Source organism: Entelurus aequoreus, linkage group LG02, assembly GCF_033978785.1.
Source record: "Entelurus aequoreus isolate RoL-2023_Sb linkage group LG02, RoL_Eaeq_v1.1, whole genome shotgun sequence".
Classification (NCBI taxonomy): Eukaryota; Metazoa; Chordata; class Actinopteri; order Syngnathiformes; family Syngnathidae; genus Entelurus; species Entelurus aequoreus.
The window spans coordinates 8,771,248-8,788,747 of record NC_084732.1 but is presented as its reverse complement, the minus strand read 5'-3'; the positions used below and the strand labels follow the sequence as shown (position 1 = coordinate 8,788,747).

Sequence of the window (17,500 nt, the reverse complement as noted above, 5' to 3'; positions counted from 1 at the left end):
AGTTCTTGTGTCTCACTGAAAAAATGACTATTGTGACTTGTATGAAGTTTGTAGGGAGCCACTAAAGTGACATGGGGGAAAAAAAATGTGTATTTTTTTTGCATTTTTTTTTTATTGCGCACGAGAAACTTTATAATATATATATATATTTTTATTTTTTTATTTTTATTTTTTAAATAAATTTATTTTAAAAAAAAATAAATTGCTTCTAGTGCACACGAGAAAATAAATAAAAATAAATAAATAAAAAATTATAATTAAAAATTATTTTTTTTTATAACTTTATAAAAATGTTCTCGTGCGCACAAGATAGTTTCTCATGCGCACGAGATACATGTCTAAAAAAAATTTTTTTTAATTATTTTAAAAAAAAATTCCCCCATGTCCCTTTAGGGGCTCCATAAATTTGGGGGGAAAAAATTTGTATTTTTTTTTAATTTTTTTTTTATTGCGCACGAGAAACTTTTTATAAAGTTATAAAAAAAAATAAAAATAAAATTTGCTTCTCGTGCACACGAAAAAATAAATAAAAATAAATAAATAAAAAATTATAATTTAAAAAAAAATTTTTTTTATAACTTTATAAAAAGTTTCTCGTGCGCACGAGATAGTTTCTCATGTGCACGAGATACATGTCTAAAAAAAAAAATTTTCAATTATTTTTAAAAAAAATTCCCCCATGTCCCTTTAGGGGCTCCGCAAATTTGGGGGAAAAAAAATTTGTATTTTTTTTGTATTTTTTTTTTTATTGCGCACGAGAAACTTTTTTAAAAGTTATAAAAAAATTAAAAAAATAAAAAAATTTGCTTCTCGTGCACACGAGAAAATAAATAAAAATAAATAAATAAAAAATTATTTTTTTTTTTATTTTTTTTTTTTATAACTTTATAAAAAGTTTCTCGTGCGCACGAGATAGTTTCTCATGCGCACGAGATACATGTCTAAAGAATTTTTTTTTAAATTATTTTTAAAAAAAATTCCCCCATGTCCCTTTAGGGGCTCTGTAAATTTTGGGGGAAAAAAATGTGTATTTTTTTTTGTATTTTTTTTTTATTGCGCACGAGAAACTTTTTATAAAGTTATAAAAAATAAAAAAAAATAAAAAAATTTGCTTCTCGTGCACACGAAAAAATAAATAAAAATAAATAAATAAAAAATTATAATTAAAAAAAAAAATTTTTTTATAACTTCATAAAAAGTTTCTCGTGCGCACGAGATAGTTTCTCATGCGCACGAGATACATGTCTAAAAAAAAAAATGTTTTAATTATTTTTAAAAAAAATTCCCCCATGTCCATTTAGGGGCTCCGTAAATTTGGGGGAAAAAAATGTGTATTTTTTTTGTATTTTTTTTTTATTGCGCACGAGAAACTTTTTATAAAGTTATAAAAAAAAATAAAAAAATAAAATGTGCTTCTCGTGCACACGAGAAAATAAATAAAAATAAATAAATAAAAAATTGTAATTTTTTAAAATTTTTTTTATAACTTTATAAAAAGTTTCTCGTGCGCACGAGATAGTTTCTCTTGCGCACGAGATACATGTCTAAAACTTTTTTTTTTAATTATTTAAAAAAAAAATTCCCCCATGTCCCTTTAGGGGCTCCGTAAATTTTGGGGAAAAAAAATTTGTATTTTTTTTGTAATTTTTTTTTTATTGCGCACGAGAAACTTTTTATAAAGTTATAAAAAAAATAAAAAAATTTGCTTCTCGTGCACACGAAAAAATAAATAAAAATAAATAAATAAAAAATTATAATTTAAAAAAAAATTTTTTTTATAACTTTATAAAAAGTTTCTCGTGCACACAAGATAGCTTCTCATGCGCATGAGATACATGTCTAAAAAAAAAATTGTTTAATTATTTTTAAAAAAAATTCCCCCATGTCCCTTTAGGGGCTCCGTAAATTTGGGGGGAAAAAAATGTGTATTTTTTTTGTATTTTTTTTTTATTGCGCACGAGAAACTTTTTATAAAAGTACAAAAAAAAATTTTAAAAAAATTTGCTTCTCGTGCACACGAAAAAATAAATAAAAATAAATAAATAAAAAAGTATAATTTAAAAAAAAAATTTTTTTATAACTTCATAAAAAGTTTCTTGTGCGCACGAGATAGTTTCTCATGCGCACGAGATACATGTCTAAAAAAAATTTTTTTAAATTATTTTAATTATTATTATATTATGTTAATTATATTATTATTTTAAAATTCCCCCATGTCCCTTTAGGAGCTCCGTAAATTTGGGGGAAAAAAAATGCGTATTTTTTTTGTATTTTTTTTTTATTGCGCACAAGAAACTTTTTATAAAGTTATAAAAAAAAAAATAAAAAAAAAATTTGCTTCTCGTGCACACGAAAAAAGAAATAAAAAGAAATAAATAAAAAATTATAATTGTTTTAAAAAAATTTTTTATAACTTTATAAAAAGTTTCTCGTGCGCACAAGATAGTTTCTCATGCGCACGAGATACATGTCTAAAAAAAAAAAGTTTAATTATTTTTAAAAAAATTCCCCCATGTCCCTTTAGGGGCTCCGTAAATTTGTTATTCGGACTAGAAATGACAAATATTACTTGGTGAGATTGTGAGTTGGTTTTTTTCCCAGTGAACAAAGAAGCAAGGTTGGTTGCATGAACAAAGACACTCGCTGTCTGGTAACCGAGCAACACAGGAAGTGGGCGTGACACGCTAACAGCCAATCAGGTGACAGTATCAACATCAAGGTTGCTTGATTCTTTGCATGCAGTGAGGAAAGAAAGGCAAAATGAAGAAATAATTGTGGATAAAAAAGGAAAAGTCACTTTTTTGGGTTTTTCCAAAAGGGACCGTAGTCAGACCAATGTGGTCTGTAAATGATGCAAGGCAAAACCGCTAATACCACACCTCCTTAGCTCACCCTTTAGAGCACAGCTGTAACTTCCTGCCACTAAAGCTGCATAACATAGTTCTTCTCAGGTCGCCCTAAGTGTACATGTTCTCATCAATCCATCCTCTGCTTGAAAGACGTAACCTCGATTCTGACTTCCCGCCAAACTACGGGCCTGCGTCGCACCTCCCCTTTATCTCTAAAATCCTCCAAAATAAGTTGTCGCACAGCAGCTAAATGAATACTTTGCGACCAACAACTTTCGGTCGGGTTTCATTTTCACACTTTGCACTATTTTCTTACACTATGGACTGGACTCTCACTATTATGTTAGATCCACTATGGACTGGACTCTCACACTATTATGTTAGATCCACTATGGACTGGACTCTCACTATTATGTTAGATCCACTATGGACTGGACTCTCACACTATTATGTTAGATCCACTATGGACTGGACTCTCACACTATTATGTTAGATCCACTATGGACTGGACTCTCACAATATTATGTTAGATCCACTATGGACTGGACTCTCACACTATTATGTTAGATCCACTATGGACTGGACTCTCACTATTATGTTAGTTCCACTATGGACTGGACTCTCACACTATTATGTTAGATCCACTATGGACTGGACTCTCACACTATTATGTTAGATCCACTATGGACTGGACTCTCACACTATTATGTTAGATCCACTATGGACTGGACTCTCACACTATTATGTTAGATCCACTATGGACTGGACTCTCACTATTATGTTAGATCCACTATGGACTGGACTCTCACTATTATGTTAGATCCACTATAGACTGGACTCTCACACTATTATGTTAGATCCACTATGGACTGGACTCTCACACTATTATGTTAGATCCACTATGGACTGGACTCTCACACTATTATGTTAGATCCACTATGGACTGGACTCTCACACTATTATGTTAGATCCACTATGGACTGGACTCACACTATTATGTTAGATCCACTATGGACTGGACTCTCACTATTGTGTTAGATCCACTATGGACTGGACTCACACTAGTATGTTAGATCCACTATGGACTGGACTCTCACACTATTATGTTAGATCCACTATGGACTGGACTCTCACTATTATGTTAGATCCACTATGGACTGGACTCTCACTATTATGTTAGATCCACTATGGACTGGACTCTCACTATTATGTTAGATCCACTATGGACTGGACTCACACTAGTATGTTAGATCCACTATAGACTGGACTCTCACACTATTATGTTAGATCCACTATGGACTGGACTCTCACACTATTATGTTAGATCCACTATAGACTGGACTCTCACTATTATGTTAGATCCACTATAGACTGGACTCTCACTATTGTGTCAGATCCACTGGACGTCCATTATACTCACAGGAAGTTATATTTTATATGAAATATAGTTTTCTCCTGCTCTTTTTATTCCGTAGGTGAGAGAAACATGAATCATGATCAATATTGACTGATATACAAGAGTGAAACACGGGTGTTGTTGGGGCGGTGGCAGGAGAATATTATATATATATATATATATAAAATAATATATAATAATAATAATATATAATAATATATACAAGAGTCAAACAGAGGTGTTGTTGGGGCGGAGCCAGGAGAATATTATACATATATAAAATATATAAAATAATATATAATAATAATAATATATAATAATATATAAAAGAGTGAAACAGAGGTGTTGTTGGGGCGGAGCCAGGAGAATATTATATATATATAAAATATATAAAATAATAATAATATATAATAATATATAAAAGAGTGAAACAGAGGTGTTGTTGGGGCGGAGCCAGGAGAATATTATATATATATAAAATATATAAAATAATATATAATAATAATAATATATAATAATATATAAAAGAGTGAAACACGGGTGTTGTTGGGGCGGTGCCAGGAGAATATTATATATATATAAAATATATAAAATAATATATAATAATAATAATATATAATAATATATAAAAGAGTGAAACAGAGGTGTTGTTGGGGCGGTGCCAGGAGAATATTATACATATATAAAATATATAAAATAATATATAATAATATATAAAAGAGTCAAACAGAGGTGTTGTTGGGGCGGAGCCAGGAGAATATTATACATATATAAAATATATAAAATAATATATAATAATAATAATATATAATAATATATAAAAGAGTGAAACAGAGGTGTTGTTGGGGCGGTGCCAGGAGAATATTATATATATATAAAATATATAAAATAATAATAATATATAATAATATATAAAAGAGTGAAACAGAGGTGTTGTTGGGGCGGTGGCAGGAGAATATTATATATATATATAAAATAATATACAATAATAATAATAATATATAATAATATATAAAAGAGTGAAACAGAGGTGTTGTTGGGGCGGTGCCAGGAGAATATTATATATATATAAAATATATAAAATAATATATAATAATAATAATATTGACAAGAGTCAAACACGGGTGTTGTTGGGGCGGTGGCAGGACAACAATGGCTGCTGGAGGAATAAAGTAAGTGTCCTCTTACAGCAAACAAGCAGCTGAGCTGGTCAACAATGAACTTTGACCCCCTCCCACAGTCAATAAAGAGCAGCCTAATGGCTCCTGCAAGGTGTGGCTCAGACAGGTTTGGATACGCCGCCAAGGTTCACATGTCAGTCATGAGGAAGAATGGCGTGGATTCTTGTTAGAGAGCATGTCAACGCCTCAGAAGGTGCCTTCTTAAAAGAGGGTGCCGCTTGTTGTAGGAGATTTTGTCGCATCCCAGTGGGTACATGAGTAGGTTTATGTGAATAAAATGAAGCGTTCTCCCCAACCACGCCTACTGCAGTGTTTCCCACACATTCATTTAATTGTGGCGGCCCGCCACGAAAGAATTACGTCCGCCACAAATTTAAAAAAAAATAAAAATAAAAATAAAAAAAAAACATTTATTTTTTTATTTTTTATTTTTTTAAATTTTTTGTCCTGTCCAGCTTCTCAGGCAAATCATATAGTACAGGGGTCACCAACGCGGTGCCCGCGGGCACCAGGTAGCCCGTAAGGACCAGATGAGTAGCCCGCTGGCCTGTTCTAAAAATAGCTCAAATAGCAGCACTTACCAGTGAGCTGCCTCTATTTTTTAAATTGTATTTATTTACTAGCAAGCTGGTCTCGCTTTGCCCGACATTTTTAATTCTAAGAGAGACAAAACTCAAATAGAATTTGAAAATCCAAGAAAATATTTTAAAGACTTGGTCTTCACTTGTTTAAATATTTCATTAATTTTTTTACTTTGCTTCTTATAACTTTCAGAAAGACAATTTTAGAAAAAAATACAACCTTAAAAATGATATTGGGATTTTTAAACACATATACCTTTTTACCTTTTAAATTCCTTCCTTTTCTTTCCTGACAATTTAAATCAATGTTCAAGTAAAAAATTTTATTGTAAAGAATAATAAATAGATTTTAATTTAATTCTTCATTTAGCTTCTATTTTTCCGACGAAGAATATTCGTGAAATATTTCTTCAAACTTATTATGATTAAAATTCAAAAAAATTATTCTGGCAAATCCAGAAAATCTGTAGAATCAAATTTAAATCTTATTTCAAAGTCTTTTGAATTTTTTTTTAAATTTTTGTTCTGGAAAATCTAGAAAAATAGTAATTTGTCTTTGTTAGAAATATAGCTTGGTCCAATTTGCTACATACTCTAACAAAGTGTAGATTGGATTTTAACCTATTTAAAACATGTCATCAAAAATTCTAAAATTAATCTTAATCAGGAAAAATTACTAATGATGTTCCATAAATTATTTTTTTAAGTTTTTCTCTTCTTTTTTTCGGTTGAATTTTGAATTTTAAAGAGTCGAAATTGAAGACAAACTATGTTTCAAAATTTAATTGTAATTTTTTTCGTGTTTTCTCCTCTTTTAAACCGTTCAATTAAGGGTAAATATCATTAATTATTAATAATAACATAGAGTTAAAGGTAAATTGAGCAAATTGGCTATTTCTGGCAATTTATTTAAGTGTGTATCAAACTGGTAGCCCTTCGCATTAATCACTACCCAAGAAGTAGCTCTTGCTTTCAAAAAGGTTGGTGACCCCTGATATAGTTAATGTAGATGCCCATATCGGCTGTTCAGATTTACTTTACAAAAGAGAAGTGTAGGATACTTCTCTTGTTGCCTTATTTGTATTTGACTTTATTAAATTTATTTATTTTAGAAACACAACATGTGTATATAACAAAGGGTGCAAAGTCTGCAGGCAGTACACTTGGTTAAGTGTAGGGAGTAAAAGTATAAAGTTCAAGATTTTTGGAGCTCTTTGTTCAGTGGATCAGATGTTTGATGAAGCTCTGTGTCTATTGTTGCGTTTGACCAGATGTTCCTCCAAGGGGAACTCAGAACGCTAGTCAGTCCCAAGTTCTTTAGATGACATATAAACTGAACTCAAAAGTACCACCAGGGACAGAATAGGTATTTTGTCATTTATTGTCAAATATTTGAGAATAGAGACCAGCCTTGAACAACACATATAAATGCGGAGCCCAAGTTGATCTGAAAACGTCCCGGAAAACACTCTCCTCTTCAATATCTCCCCCCGCCCTCACTTGTCTCACCTCAAACACATGCTCATTGTGTCTCGGCCTGGGAAGCAAAGCAAGGAGTATTCCTCCTTCTCGTGTTATCTCTACTCTCTGCATTCCACTGCTAGAAGACCGACACCTTACTTTGCAGACTAGAAAGAAGGAAGAATACTAGCTATTTTGTAATACTATTATGGAGGAAAGAAGCAACACAAAAATATGGATATATGACAATATATATATATCCTTCACTATCTACCACCACTACTGTTTCCTGTTTATTTGTTACTGACTGTGGCAGGACACCTCTGCCTCTGTTTCACTTTATGTTGCTGGTAAATAATATGGTTGTAGTAGTAAAGTTAAATTATTTAGTATGCACTAATTAAAGGGGCAGAGCTTTAAGAGACATTTTAGCTTTTATATTTTATAACAGTGATCCCCAACAACCGGGACGCGGCCCGGTACCGGTCCGTGGACCGATTGGTACCGGGCCGCGGCCGCACAAGAAATTTAAAAAAATAAATAAAATAATTTTTATTTTTTTTTATTTTTTATTTTTTTAAATTAAATCAACATAAAAAACACAATATGTACATTATATATCAATATAAATCAATACAGTCTGCAGGGATACAGTCCGTAAGCACACATGATTGTATTTGTTTATGACAGGGGTCGGCAACCCGCGGCTCCGGAGCCGCATGCGGCTCCTTGACCACTCTGATGCGGCTCAGCTACATGCATGCCGACCCCCTCGATTTTCCCAGGAGACTTATGGATGTCAGTGTCTCTCATAGACTACTCCCAGGGAAAAATAATCCTATTAACACTCTAATTACTATATAAAGGGCGTGCCCTAATTGCACTGCAGTAATTGTCCTCTATAGCATTTACTTACAGCATGCCAGGCCAGCCACATGTTGTATGTTATTATTACTTGCTCACACAGGAGACAGCAAAGCATAGTTACTCATCAGCCACACAGCTTACACTGACGGTAGCCGTATCAAACAACTTCAACATTGTTACGTTACAAATATGCGCCACACTGTGAACCCACACCAAAAAAGAATGAAAAACACATTTCTGGAGAACATCCCACTGTAACACAACATAAACACAACACAACCATTACCCAGAATCCCATGCAGTCCTAACTCTTCCGGTCTACATTATACCCCCCGCTACCACCAAATCCCCCCACACATCAACCCCCCCCCCCCCCTCTTCGTGGTTGGTTGAGCGGAAGAGTTAGGGCTGCATGGGATTCTGGGTATTGGTACCGTCAGTGTAAGATGTGTGGCTGCTGAGTTAGTAGCCTTGCTGTCTCTTACGTGAGCAAGCTAGAGCTGCATTCCACTTGTGGCCGAGCAGGTACACTGATTGGGCAGACTGTAGAGGGCGCCAAATGCAGTGTCATCACGCTCTGATATTCGGGAGTCTCCCGGGAAAAATGAGAGGGTCGGCAAGTGTGACGCAAGCGACATTCATCCAAAACTCGCGGGCTGCACTAACATCCAATTCCCACATTAAAGTGCGTGCCGGTGCGTGTGTCTGAGACCCCTGGTTAACATAGCACAAAGCATGTAAGCTTTGTATGCGGTGTTTTTCATTTTAAATTTTAAAAACATTTTTGTGGCTCCCATTACTTTCTTTAATGTGTGAAACTTGCCAAAATGGCTCTTTGAGTGGTAAAGGTTGCCGACCCCTGGTTTATGACAAAAAAAAACAAAAAAAATGTTTTTTAATTTTTTTTTTACTACTTCTATGTAACTGTTTCTATATTGTTGTACTTTCTTTTTTATTCAAGAATTTTTTTTAATTTAGTTATCTTATTTTATTATTATTTTTTAAAAAGTACCTTATCTTCACCATACCTGGTTGTCCAAATTAGGCATAATAATGTGTTAATTCCACGACTGCATATATCGGTTGATATCGGTATCGGTTGATATCGGTATCGGTAATTAAAGAGTTGGACAATATCGGAATATCGGCAAAAAGCCATTATCGGACATCCCTAATTATTATGCCTAATTTGGACAACCAGGTATGGTGAAGATAAGGTACTTTTTTAAAAAATTAGTAAAATAAGATAAATAAATTAAAAACATTTTCTTGAATAAAAAAGAAAGTACAACAATATAAAAACAGTTACATAGAAACTAGTAATGAATGAAAATGAGTCAAATTAACTGTTAAAGGTTAGTACTATTAGTGGAGCAGCAGCACGCACAATCATGTGTGCTTACGGACTGTATCCCTTGCAGACTGTATTGATATATATTGATATATAATGTAGGAAGCAGAATATTAATAACAGAAAGAAACAACCCTTTTGTGTGAATGAGTGTAAATGGGGGAGGGAGGTTTTTTGGGTTGGTGCACTAATTGTAAGTGTATCTTGTGTTTTTTATGTTGATTTAATTAAAATTAAAAAAATTAAAAAAAATAAAAAATAAAAAACGATACCGATAATAAAAAAAAACGATACCGATAATTTCCGATATTACATTTTAACGCATATATCGGCCGATAATATCGGCAGGCCGAGGGAGGGGAGAGAGGTTTTTTGGGTTGGTGCACTAATTGTAAGTGTATCTTGTGTTTTTTATGTTGATTTAATTAAAAAAAAAAAAACGATACCGATAATAAAAAAACCAATACCGATAATTTCCGATATCACATTTTAACGCATATATCGGCCGATAATATCGGCAGGCCGATATTATCGGACATCTCTAGTTCAAATAAAATGCCCTGAATTTTTTTATTTTTTAATCTTGATTTTGAACACTATTTTTTTTTATGCAGCAAATTTTGCTGCACAAATAAAATTTTTGACTAAATTTGTACACAATACATTTTTCTGCACAATATTTTAAACAGATTTTCACTCACTGAATTTTTACACACTGGATTTTAAAAGACTATTTCTTTCTGCACCAACTTGTTCTTTATATTGATTTTCTACACAATGAATTGTTATGCACCAAAATTTGTTGCACTGAATTTTTGTTTTTTTTTTACACACATTTTTTACACACTGATTTTAACTCGCTGAATTTTAAAACTCCTAAAAAATGATAGTGAATTTCTACACAATTATTTTACTAATTTTACTCATTTTCATTCATTACTAGTTTCTATGTAACTGTTTTTATATTGTTGTACTTTCTTTTTTATTCAAGAAAATGTTTTTAATTTATTTATCTTATTTTACAAATTTTTTTAAAAAGTACCTTATCTTCACCATACCTGGTTGTCCAAATTAGGCATAATAAATAGGGATGTCCGATAATGGCTTTTTGCCGATATCCGATATTCCGATATTGTCCAACTCTTTAATTACCGATACCGATATCAACCGATACCGATATCAACCGATATATGCAGTCGTGGAATTAACACATTATTATGCCTAATTTGGACAACCAGGTATGGTGAAGATAAGGTACTTTAAAAAAAATAAAATAAAATAAGATAACTAAATTAAAAACATTTTCTTGAATAAAAAAGAAAGTAAAACAATATAAAAACAGTTACATAGAAACTAGTAATGAATGAAAATGAGTAAAATTAACTGTTAAAGGTTAGTACTATTAGTGGAGCAGCAGCACGCACAATCATGTGTGCTTACGGACTGTATCCCTTGCAGACTGTATTGATATATATTGATATATAATGTAGGAAGCAGAATATTAATAACAGAAAGAAACAACCCTTTTGTGTGAATGAGTGTAAATGGGGGAGGGAGGTTTTTTGGGTTGGTGCACTAATTGTAAGTGTATCTTGTGTTTTTTATGTTGATTTAATTTAAAAAAAAAAAAAAAAAAAAAAAAAAAAACGATACCGATAATTAAAAAAAACGATACCGATCATTTCCGATATTACATTTTAACGCATATATCGGCCGATAATATCGGTAGGCCGAGGGAGGGGAGGGAGGTTTTTTGGGTTGGTGCACTAATTGTAAGTGTATCTTGTTTTTTTTATGTTAATTTAATTTAAAAAAAATAAAAATTAAAAAAAACGATACCTATAATAAAAAAAAAAACGATACCGATAATTTCCGATATTACATTTTAACGCATATATCGGCCGATAATATCGGCAGGCCGAGGGAGGGGAGGGAGGTTTTTTGGGTTGGTGCACTAATTGTAAGTGTATCTTGTGTTTTTTTATGTTGATTTAATTTTTTTTTAAAAACAACAAAAAAAACGATACCTATAATAAAAAAAAAAACGATACCGATAATTTCCGATATTACATTTTAACGCATATATCGGCCGATAATATCGGCAGGCCGAGGAAGGGGAGGGAGGTTTTTTGGGTTGGTGCACTAATTGTAAGTGTATCTTGTGTTTTTTATGTTGATTTAATTTTTTAAAAAAACATTAAAAAAAACGATACCTATAATAAAAAAAAACGATACCGATAATTTCCGATATTACATTTTAACGCATATATCGGCAGATAATATCGGCAGGCCGAGGAAGGGGAGGGAGGTTTTTTGGGTTGGTGCACTAATTGTAAGTGTATCTTGTGTTTTTTATGTGGATTTAATTTAAAAAATAAAAATAAAAAAAAATAAAAACGATACCGATAATAAAAAAAAACGATACCGATAATTTCCGATATTACATTTTAACGCATATATCGGCCGATAATATCGGCAGGCCGAGGGAGGGGAGGGAGGTTTTTTGGGTTGGTGCACTAATTGTAAGTGTATCTTGTGTTTTTTATGTTGATTTAATTTTTAAAAAAAACATTAAAAAAAACTATACCTATAATAAAAAAAAACGATACCGATAATTTCCGATATTACATTTTAACGCATATATCGGCAGATAATATCGGCAGGCCGAGGAAGGGGAGGGAGGTTTTTTGGGTTGGTGCACTAATTGTAAGTGTATCTTGTGTTTTTTATGTGGATTTAATTTAAAAAAAAAAAATAAAAAAAAATAAAAACGATACCGATAATAAAAAAAAACGATACCGATAATTTCCGATATTACATTTTAACGCATATATCGGCCGATAATATCGGCAGGCCGAGGGAGGGGAGGGAGTTTTTTTGGGTTGGTGCACTAATTGTAAGTGTATCTTGTGTTTTTTATGTGGATTTAATTAAAAAAAAAAAAACAAAAAAAAACGATACCTATAATAAAAAAAAACGATACCGATAATTTACGATATTACATTTTAACGCATATATCGGCCGATAATATCGGCAGTCCGAGGGAGGGGAGGGAGGTTTTTTGGGTTGGTGCACTAATTGTAAGTGTATCTTGTGTTTTTTATGTGGATTTAATTTTTTTTTTAAAAAATCAAAAAAATAAAAACCCGATACAGATAATAAAAAAACCGATACCGATAATTTCCGATATTACATTTTAACGCATTTATCGGCCTGGAAGTGAAAACACTTTTTTTTACCTTTCATGAAACTAATGAAGGAAAAATGACCAAAAGACGTAATAATTACAAACAAAACCACAAATCCTCAGGACTCAGAGGAAGGGCGGAGCTTGGGCTCCAGGTAGCTCATCTACCTGGAAGGGCGGAGCCTGGGCTCCAGGTAGCTAATCTACCTGTCAACGTTCAAATATTTACCAAAGTGCAGCGACACGTTGAAGGAGATTTGACAGGAGGGCCAACTCCCTTCAACTAAACTCTTTCTGTCACAGTCCACCTGCGCTAGGCGTGCCTAATGTTGTGGCCCGCACACTGAGGCATGCGGGCCACAACATTAGGCACACCTCAGTGTGTGGGCCACAACATTAGGCACACCTCAGTGTGTGGGCCACAACATTAGGCACACTGAGGTGTGCCTAATGTTGTGAGGGTAAAAGCGTAGATAAAAGGCAGCGCCCGATAAACGAAAAGCACAAGTGTTGTTGTTGTTGTTGTTGTTGTTGTTGTTGTTGTTGTTGTTGTTGTTGTTGTTGTTGTTGTTGTTGTTGTGAAAGCAAGCGTGGAGGAAAGAAGGAGGAAACATGATAAAGTGTGCTTGCGGTGATAAAGAATGAAAGTAGTTTGGATTATTCACACACACTTTCTGCAGCACATCTCATCTGATGCTTGTAATGCAACATAAAACTAATCTAAGGCTTTTTTTAATGCCACTTAAAACTAATCTAATGCAATTTAATGCCACTTAAAACTAATCTAATGCAACTTAAAACTAATCTAATGATTTTAATGCAACTTAAAACTAATCTAATGCTTTTAATGCAACTTAAAACTAATCTAATGCAATTTAAAACTAATCTAATGATTTTAATGCCACTTAAAAATAATCTAAGGCTTTTTTAATGCAACTTAAAACTAATCTAATGCAATTTAAAACTAATCTAATGATTTTAATGCCACTTAAAACTAATGTAATGCAATTTAAAACTAATCCAATGCTTTTTAATGCAACTTCAAAATAATCTAATGCTTCTTAAAACAATTTAAAACTAATCTAATGTTTTTAATGCAACTTAAAAAATAATTTCATCCTTTAAATGAAACTTCAAACCAATTTCATGCTTTTTAATGACCTTTTAATGAAACTTTAAAATAATTTAATCTTTTTAATGCAACTTCAAACTAAGTTCATATTTTTTAATGCAACTTAAAACTAATTTAATGCTTTTCAATGCATCTTTAAACTAAGCTAATGCTTTTTAATGCAACTTAAAACTAATCCAAAGCTTTTTAATGCAACTTCAACCTACTTTTATGCTTGTAATGCCCTTTTTAATGCAATTTAAAACTAATCCAAAGCTTTCTAATGCAACTTTAAACTAATCTAATGCTTTTTAATGCAACTTTAAGGTCCATTTTCAATGCAACTTTAAATTAATCTTATGCTTTTTAATGGCCTTTTAAATGCAACTTTAAACTAATTTCATGCTTTTTAATGCAACTTCAAACTAACCTCTTGTTTTATTGCCCTTTTAATGCAACTTAAAACTAATTAATGATTTTTAATGCAACTTAAAACAAAGTCATGCTTTTTAATGCAACTTCAAACTAACCTCTTGTTTTATTGCCCTTTTAATGCAACTTAAAACTAATGAATGCTTTTTAATGCAACTTTTGGTGAAAAAAGGGAAAAAAGAGTAGAAAAATATTATTAAAAAAGGGGGAAAAAGGGGAAAAGGAAATAAAGGGGAAAAAGGATGAAATAGGGGGAAAGTGGACAAGGGAAAAAACTGGAAAAAAGGGAAAGAAAGGGAAATGGAAGTTGTGACAAGGCCAGCATTGCAGTAACAAAAATAAGATCAAGGCTCAAGTAAGAAAAACACGAGCAAGGTTAACAAAACTCAACAACCAGCTGGGACTGGAACCCACAACCTCGGTCTTAGGAGGCCATTAGGCAACAAGACTATGACACACAACTAAGTATGACTTCTTACCAGGGCCGGCCCGTGGCATAGGCCGTATAGGCAAATGCTAAGGGCGCCGTCCATCAGGGGGCGCCACGCCAGTGCCACAAATGTTGGAGGGAAAAAAAAATTAAAAAAAAAAAAAAAAGTTGGTACTATTATTTCTAAATACATAAAATAATCCCACGTTAATTAAAATGCAAAGTCAAGCCTATTTAATAGAAATATTATTTGTTACAACATCACACGCCCCCCCCCCCACACGGTGCGCCCCCTCCCTTCCCGTATCATGACTCTTTTTTGACGTCACCACATCAAAAAATCAACACAAAATGTCAAAACGGCCAGGGAAGAAAAAAAGAGAAAAGAAGAGGAGAAATGAGAAAAAGACAGAGGTAGCAGGTAGGTAACGTTAGCCTACATGAAATGATTTGTCTGTTACAGAATGTGATAGTATAACCTGGCTTTTTAGCATTAAGCTAATGTTACATGATTCGGCAATTGCTAATCAATAAATAGCTAGTTCTGTTTTAACGTCGGGTTAATATTGTGGCGGGGGCCTAAACTGTTATGGAAAATAATAATGTAACGTTAGGTAATTACAGTACTCCCTGGTGTACAGTCATTTGTAAGTCATTCCAGTTAATGCACTATTACCTCAAATCTTGCCTAGGGCGCCAGATTGGTTAGGGCCGGGCCTGCTTCTTACCACTGCGGTCTCGGATGACCAAGTTGTGTCCTTCCTTCAGGTTGATGGTAAGCAGGAAGGATCGTGAAGACTCTTTGTCGCCCTCAGACACACTGGGAGACTCCATGTCAGTCTGCACACAAACAATACCCCGTTATTGCGTCATCACTACTCCACATGGACATGTCTCCCTACAAAATAAAAGTTAGTTTCAGCCCTACTCCATATGGACATAACTCCCTACAAAATAAAAGTTAGTTACAGTCCTACTCCACATGGACATATCTCTCTACAAAATAAAGGTGAGTTGCAGTCATACTCCACATGGATATGTATCCTACAAAATAAAGGTGAGTTTGAATCATACCCCACATGGACATGTCTCCTACAAAATAAAGGTGAGTTACAATCATATGGACATGTCTCCTACAAAATAAAGGTGAGCTACAATCATATGGACATGTCTCCTACAAAATAAAGGTGAGTTACAATCATATGGACATGTCTCCTACAAAATAAAGGTGAGTTACAATCATATGGACATATCTACTACAAAATAAAGGTGAGTTACAATCATATGGATATGTCTCCTACAAAATAAAGGTGAGCTACAATCATATGGACATGTCTCCTACAAAATAAAGGTGAGCTACAATCATATGGACATGTCTCTTACACAATAAAGGTGAGCTACAATCATATGGACATGTCTCCTACAAAATAAAGGTGAGTCACAATCATATGGACATGTCTCCTACAAAATAAAGGTGAGCTACAATCATATGGACATGTCTCCTACAAAATAAAGGTGAGTTACAATCATATGGACATGTCTCCTACAAAATAAAGGTGAGTTACAATCATATGGACATGTCTCCTAAAAAATAAAGGTGAGCTACAATCATATGGACATGTCTCCTACAAAATAAAGGTGAGCTACAATCATATGGACATGTCTCCTACAAAATAAAGGTGAGTTACAATCATATGGACATGTCTCCTACAAAATAAAGGTGAGCTACAATCATATGGACATGTCTCCTACAAAATAAAGGTGAGTCACAATCATGTGGACATGTCTCCTACAAAATAAAGGTGAGTTACAATCATATGGACATGTCTCCTACAAAATAAAGGTGAGCTACAATCATATGGACATGTCTCCTACAAAATAAAGGTGAGTTACAATCAAATGGACATGTCTCCTACAAAATAAAGGTGAGTTACAATCATATGGACATGTCTCCTACAAAATAAAGGTGAGTCACAATCATATGGACATGTCTCCTACAAAATAAAGGTGAGTTACAATCATATGGACATGTCTCCTACAAAATAAAGGTGAGCTACAATCATATGGACATGTCTCCTACAAAATAAAGGTAAGTTACAATCATATGGACATGTCTCCTACAAAATAAAGGTGAGCTACAATCATATGGACATGTCTCCTACAAAATAAAGGTGAGTTACAATCAAATGGACATGTCTCCTACAAAATAAAGGTGAGTTACAATCATATGGACATGTCTCCTACAAAATAAAGGTGAGTCACAATCATATGGACATGTCTCCTACAAAATAAAGGTGAGTTACAATCATATGGACATGTCTCCTACAAAATAAAGGTGAGCTACAATCATATGGACATGTCTCCTACAAAATAAAGGTGAGCTACAATCATATGGACATGTCTCCTACAAAATAAAGGCGAGTTACAATCATATGGACATGTCTCCTACAAAATAAAGGTGAGTTACAATCATATGGACATGTCTCCTACAAAATAAAGGTGAGTTACAATCATATGGACATGTCTCCTACAAAATAAAGGTGAGTCACAATCATATGGACATGTCTCCTACAAAATAAAGGTGAGCTACAATCATATGGACATGTCTCCTACAAAATAAAGGTGAGTTACAATCATATGGACATGTCTCCTAC

General features: G+C 33.1%; 1 protein-coding gene across 3 annotated transcripts in view; it reads right to left on the bottom strand.

The window, feature by feature from the left end:
• LOC133629913 (multiple C2 and transmembrane domain-containing protein 2-like) overlaps positions 1–17,500 on the bottom strand; it is an 86,037-nt gene that overhangs the window by 48,470 nt on the left and 20,067 nt on the right. For all 3 annotated transcript variants that reach the window (XM_062021032.1, XM_062021042.1, XM_062021051.1), the window contains exon 3: positions 15,575–15,686. In XM_062021032.1, the coding sequence (XP_061877016.1) occupies positions 15,575–15,686 (112 nt within the window). The remainder of the gene's footprint in view (positions 1–15,574; positions 15,687–17,500) is intronic.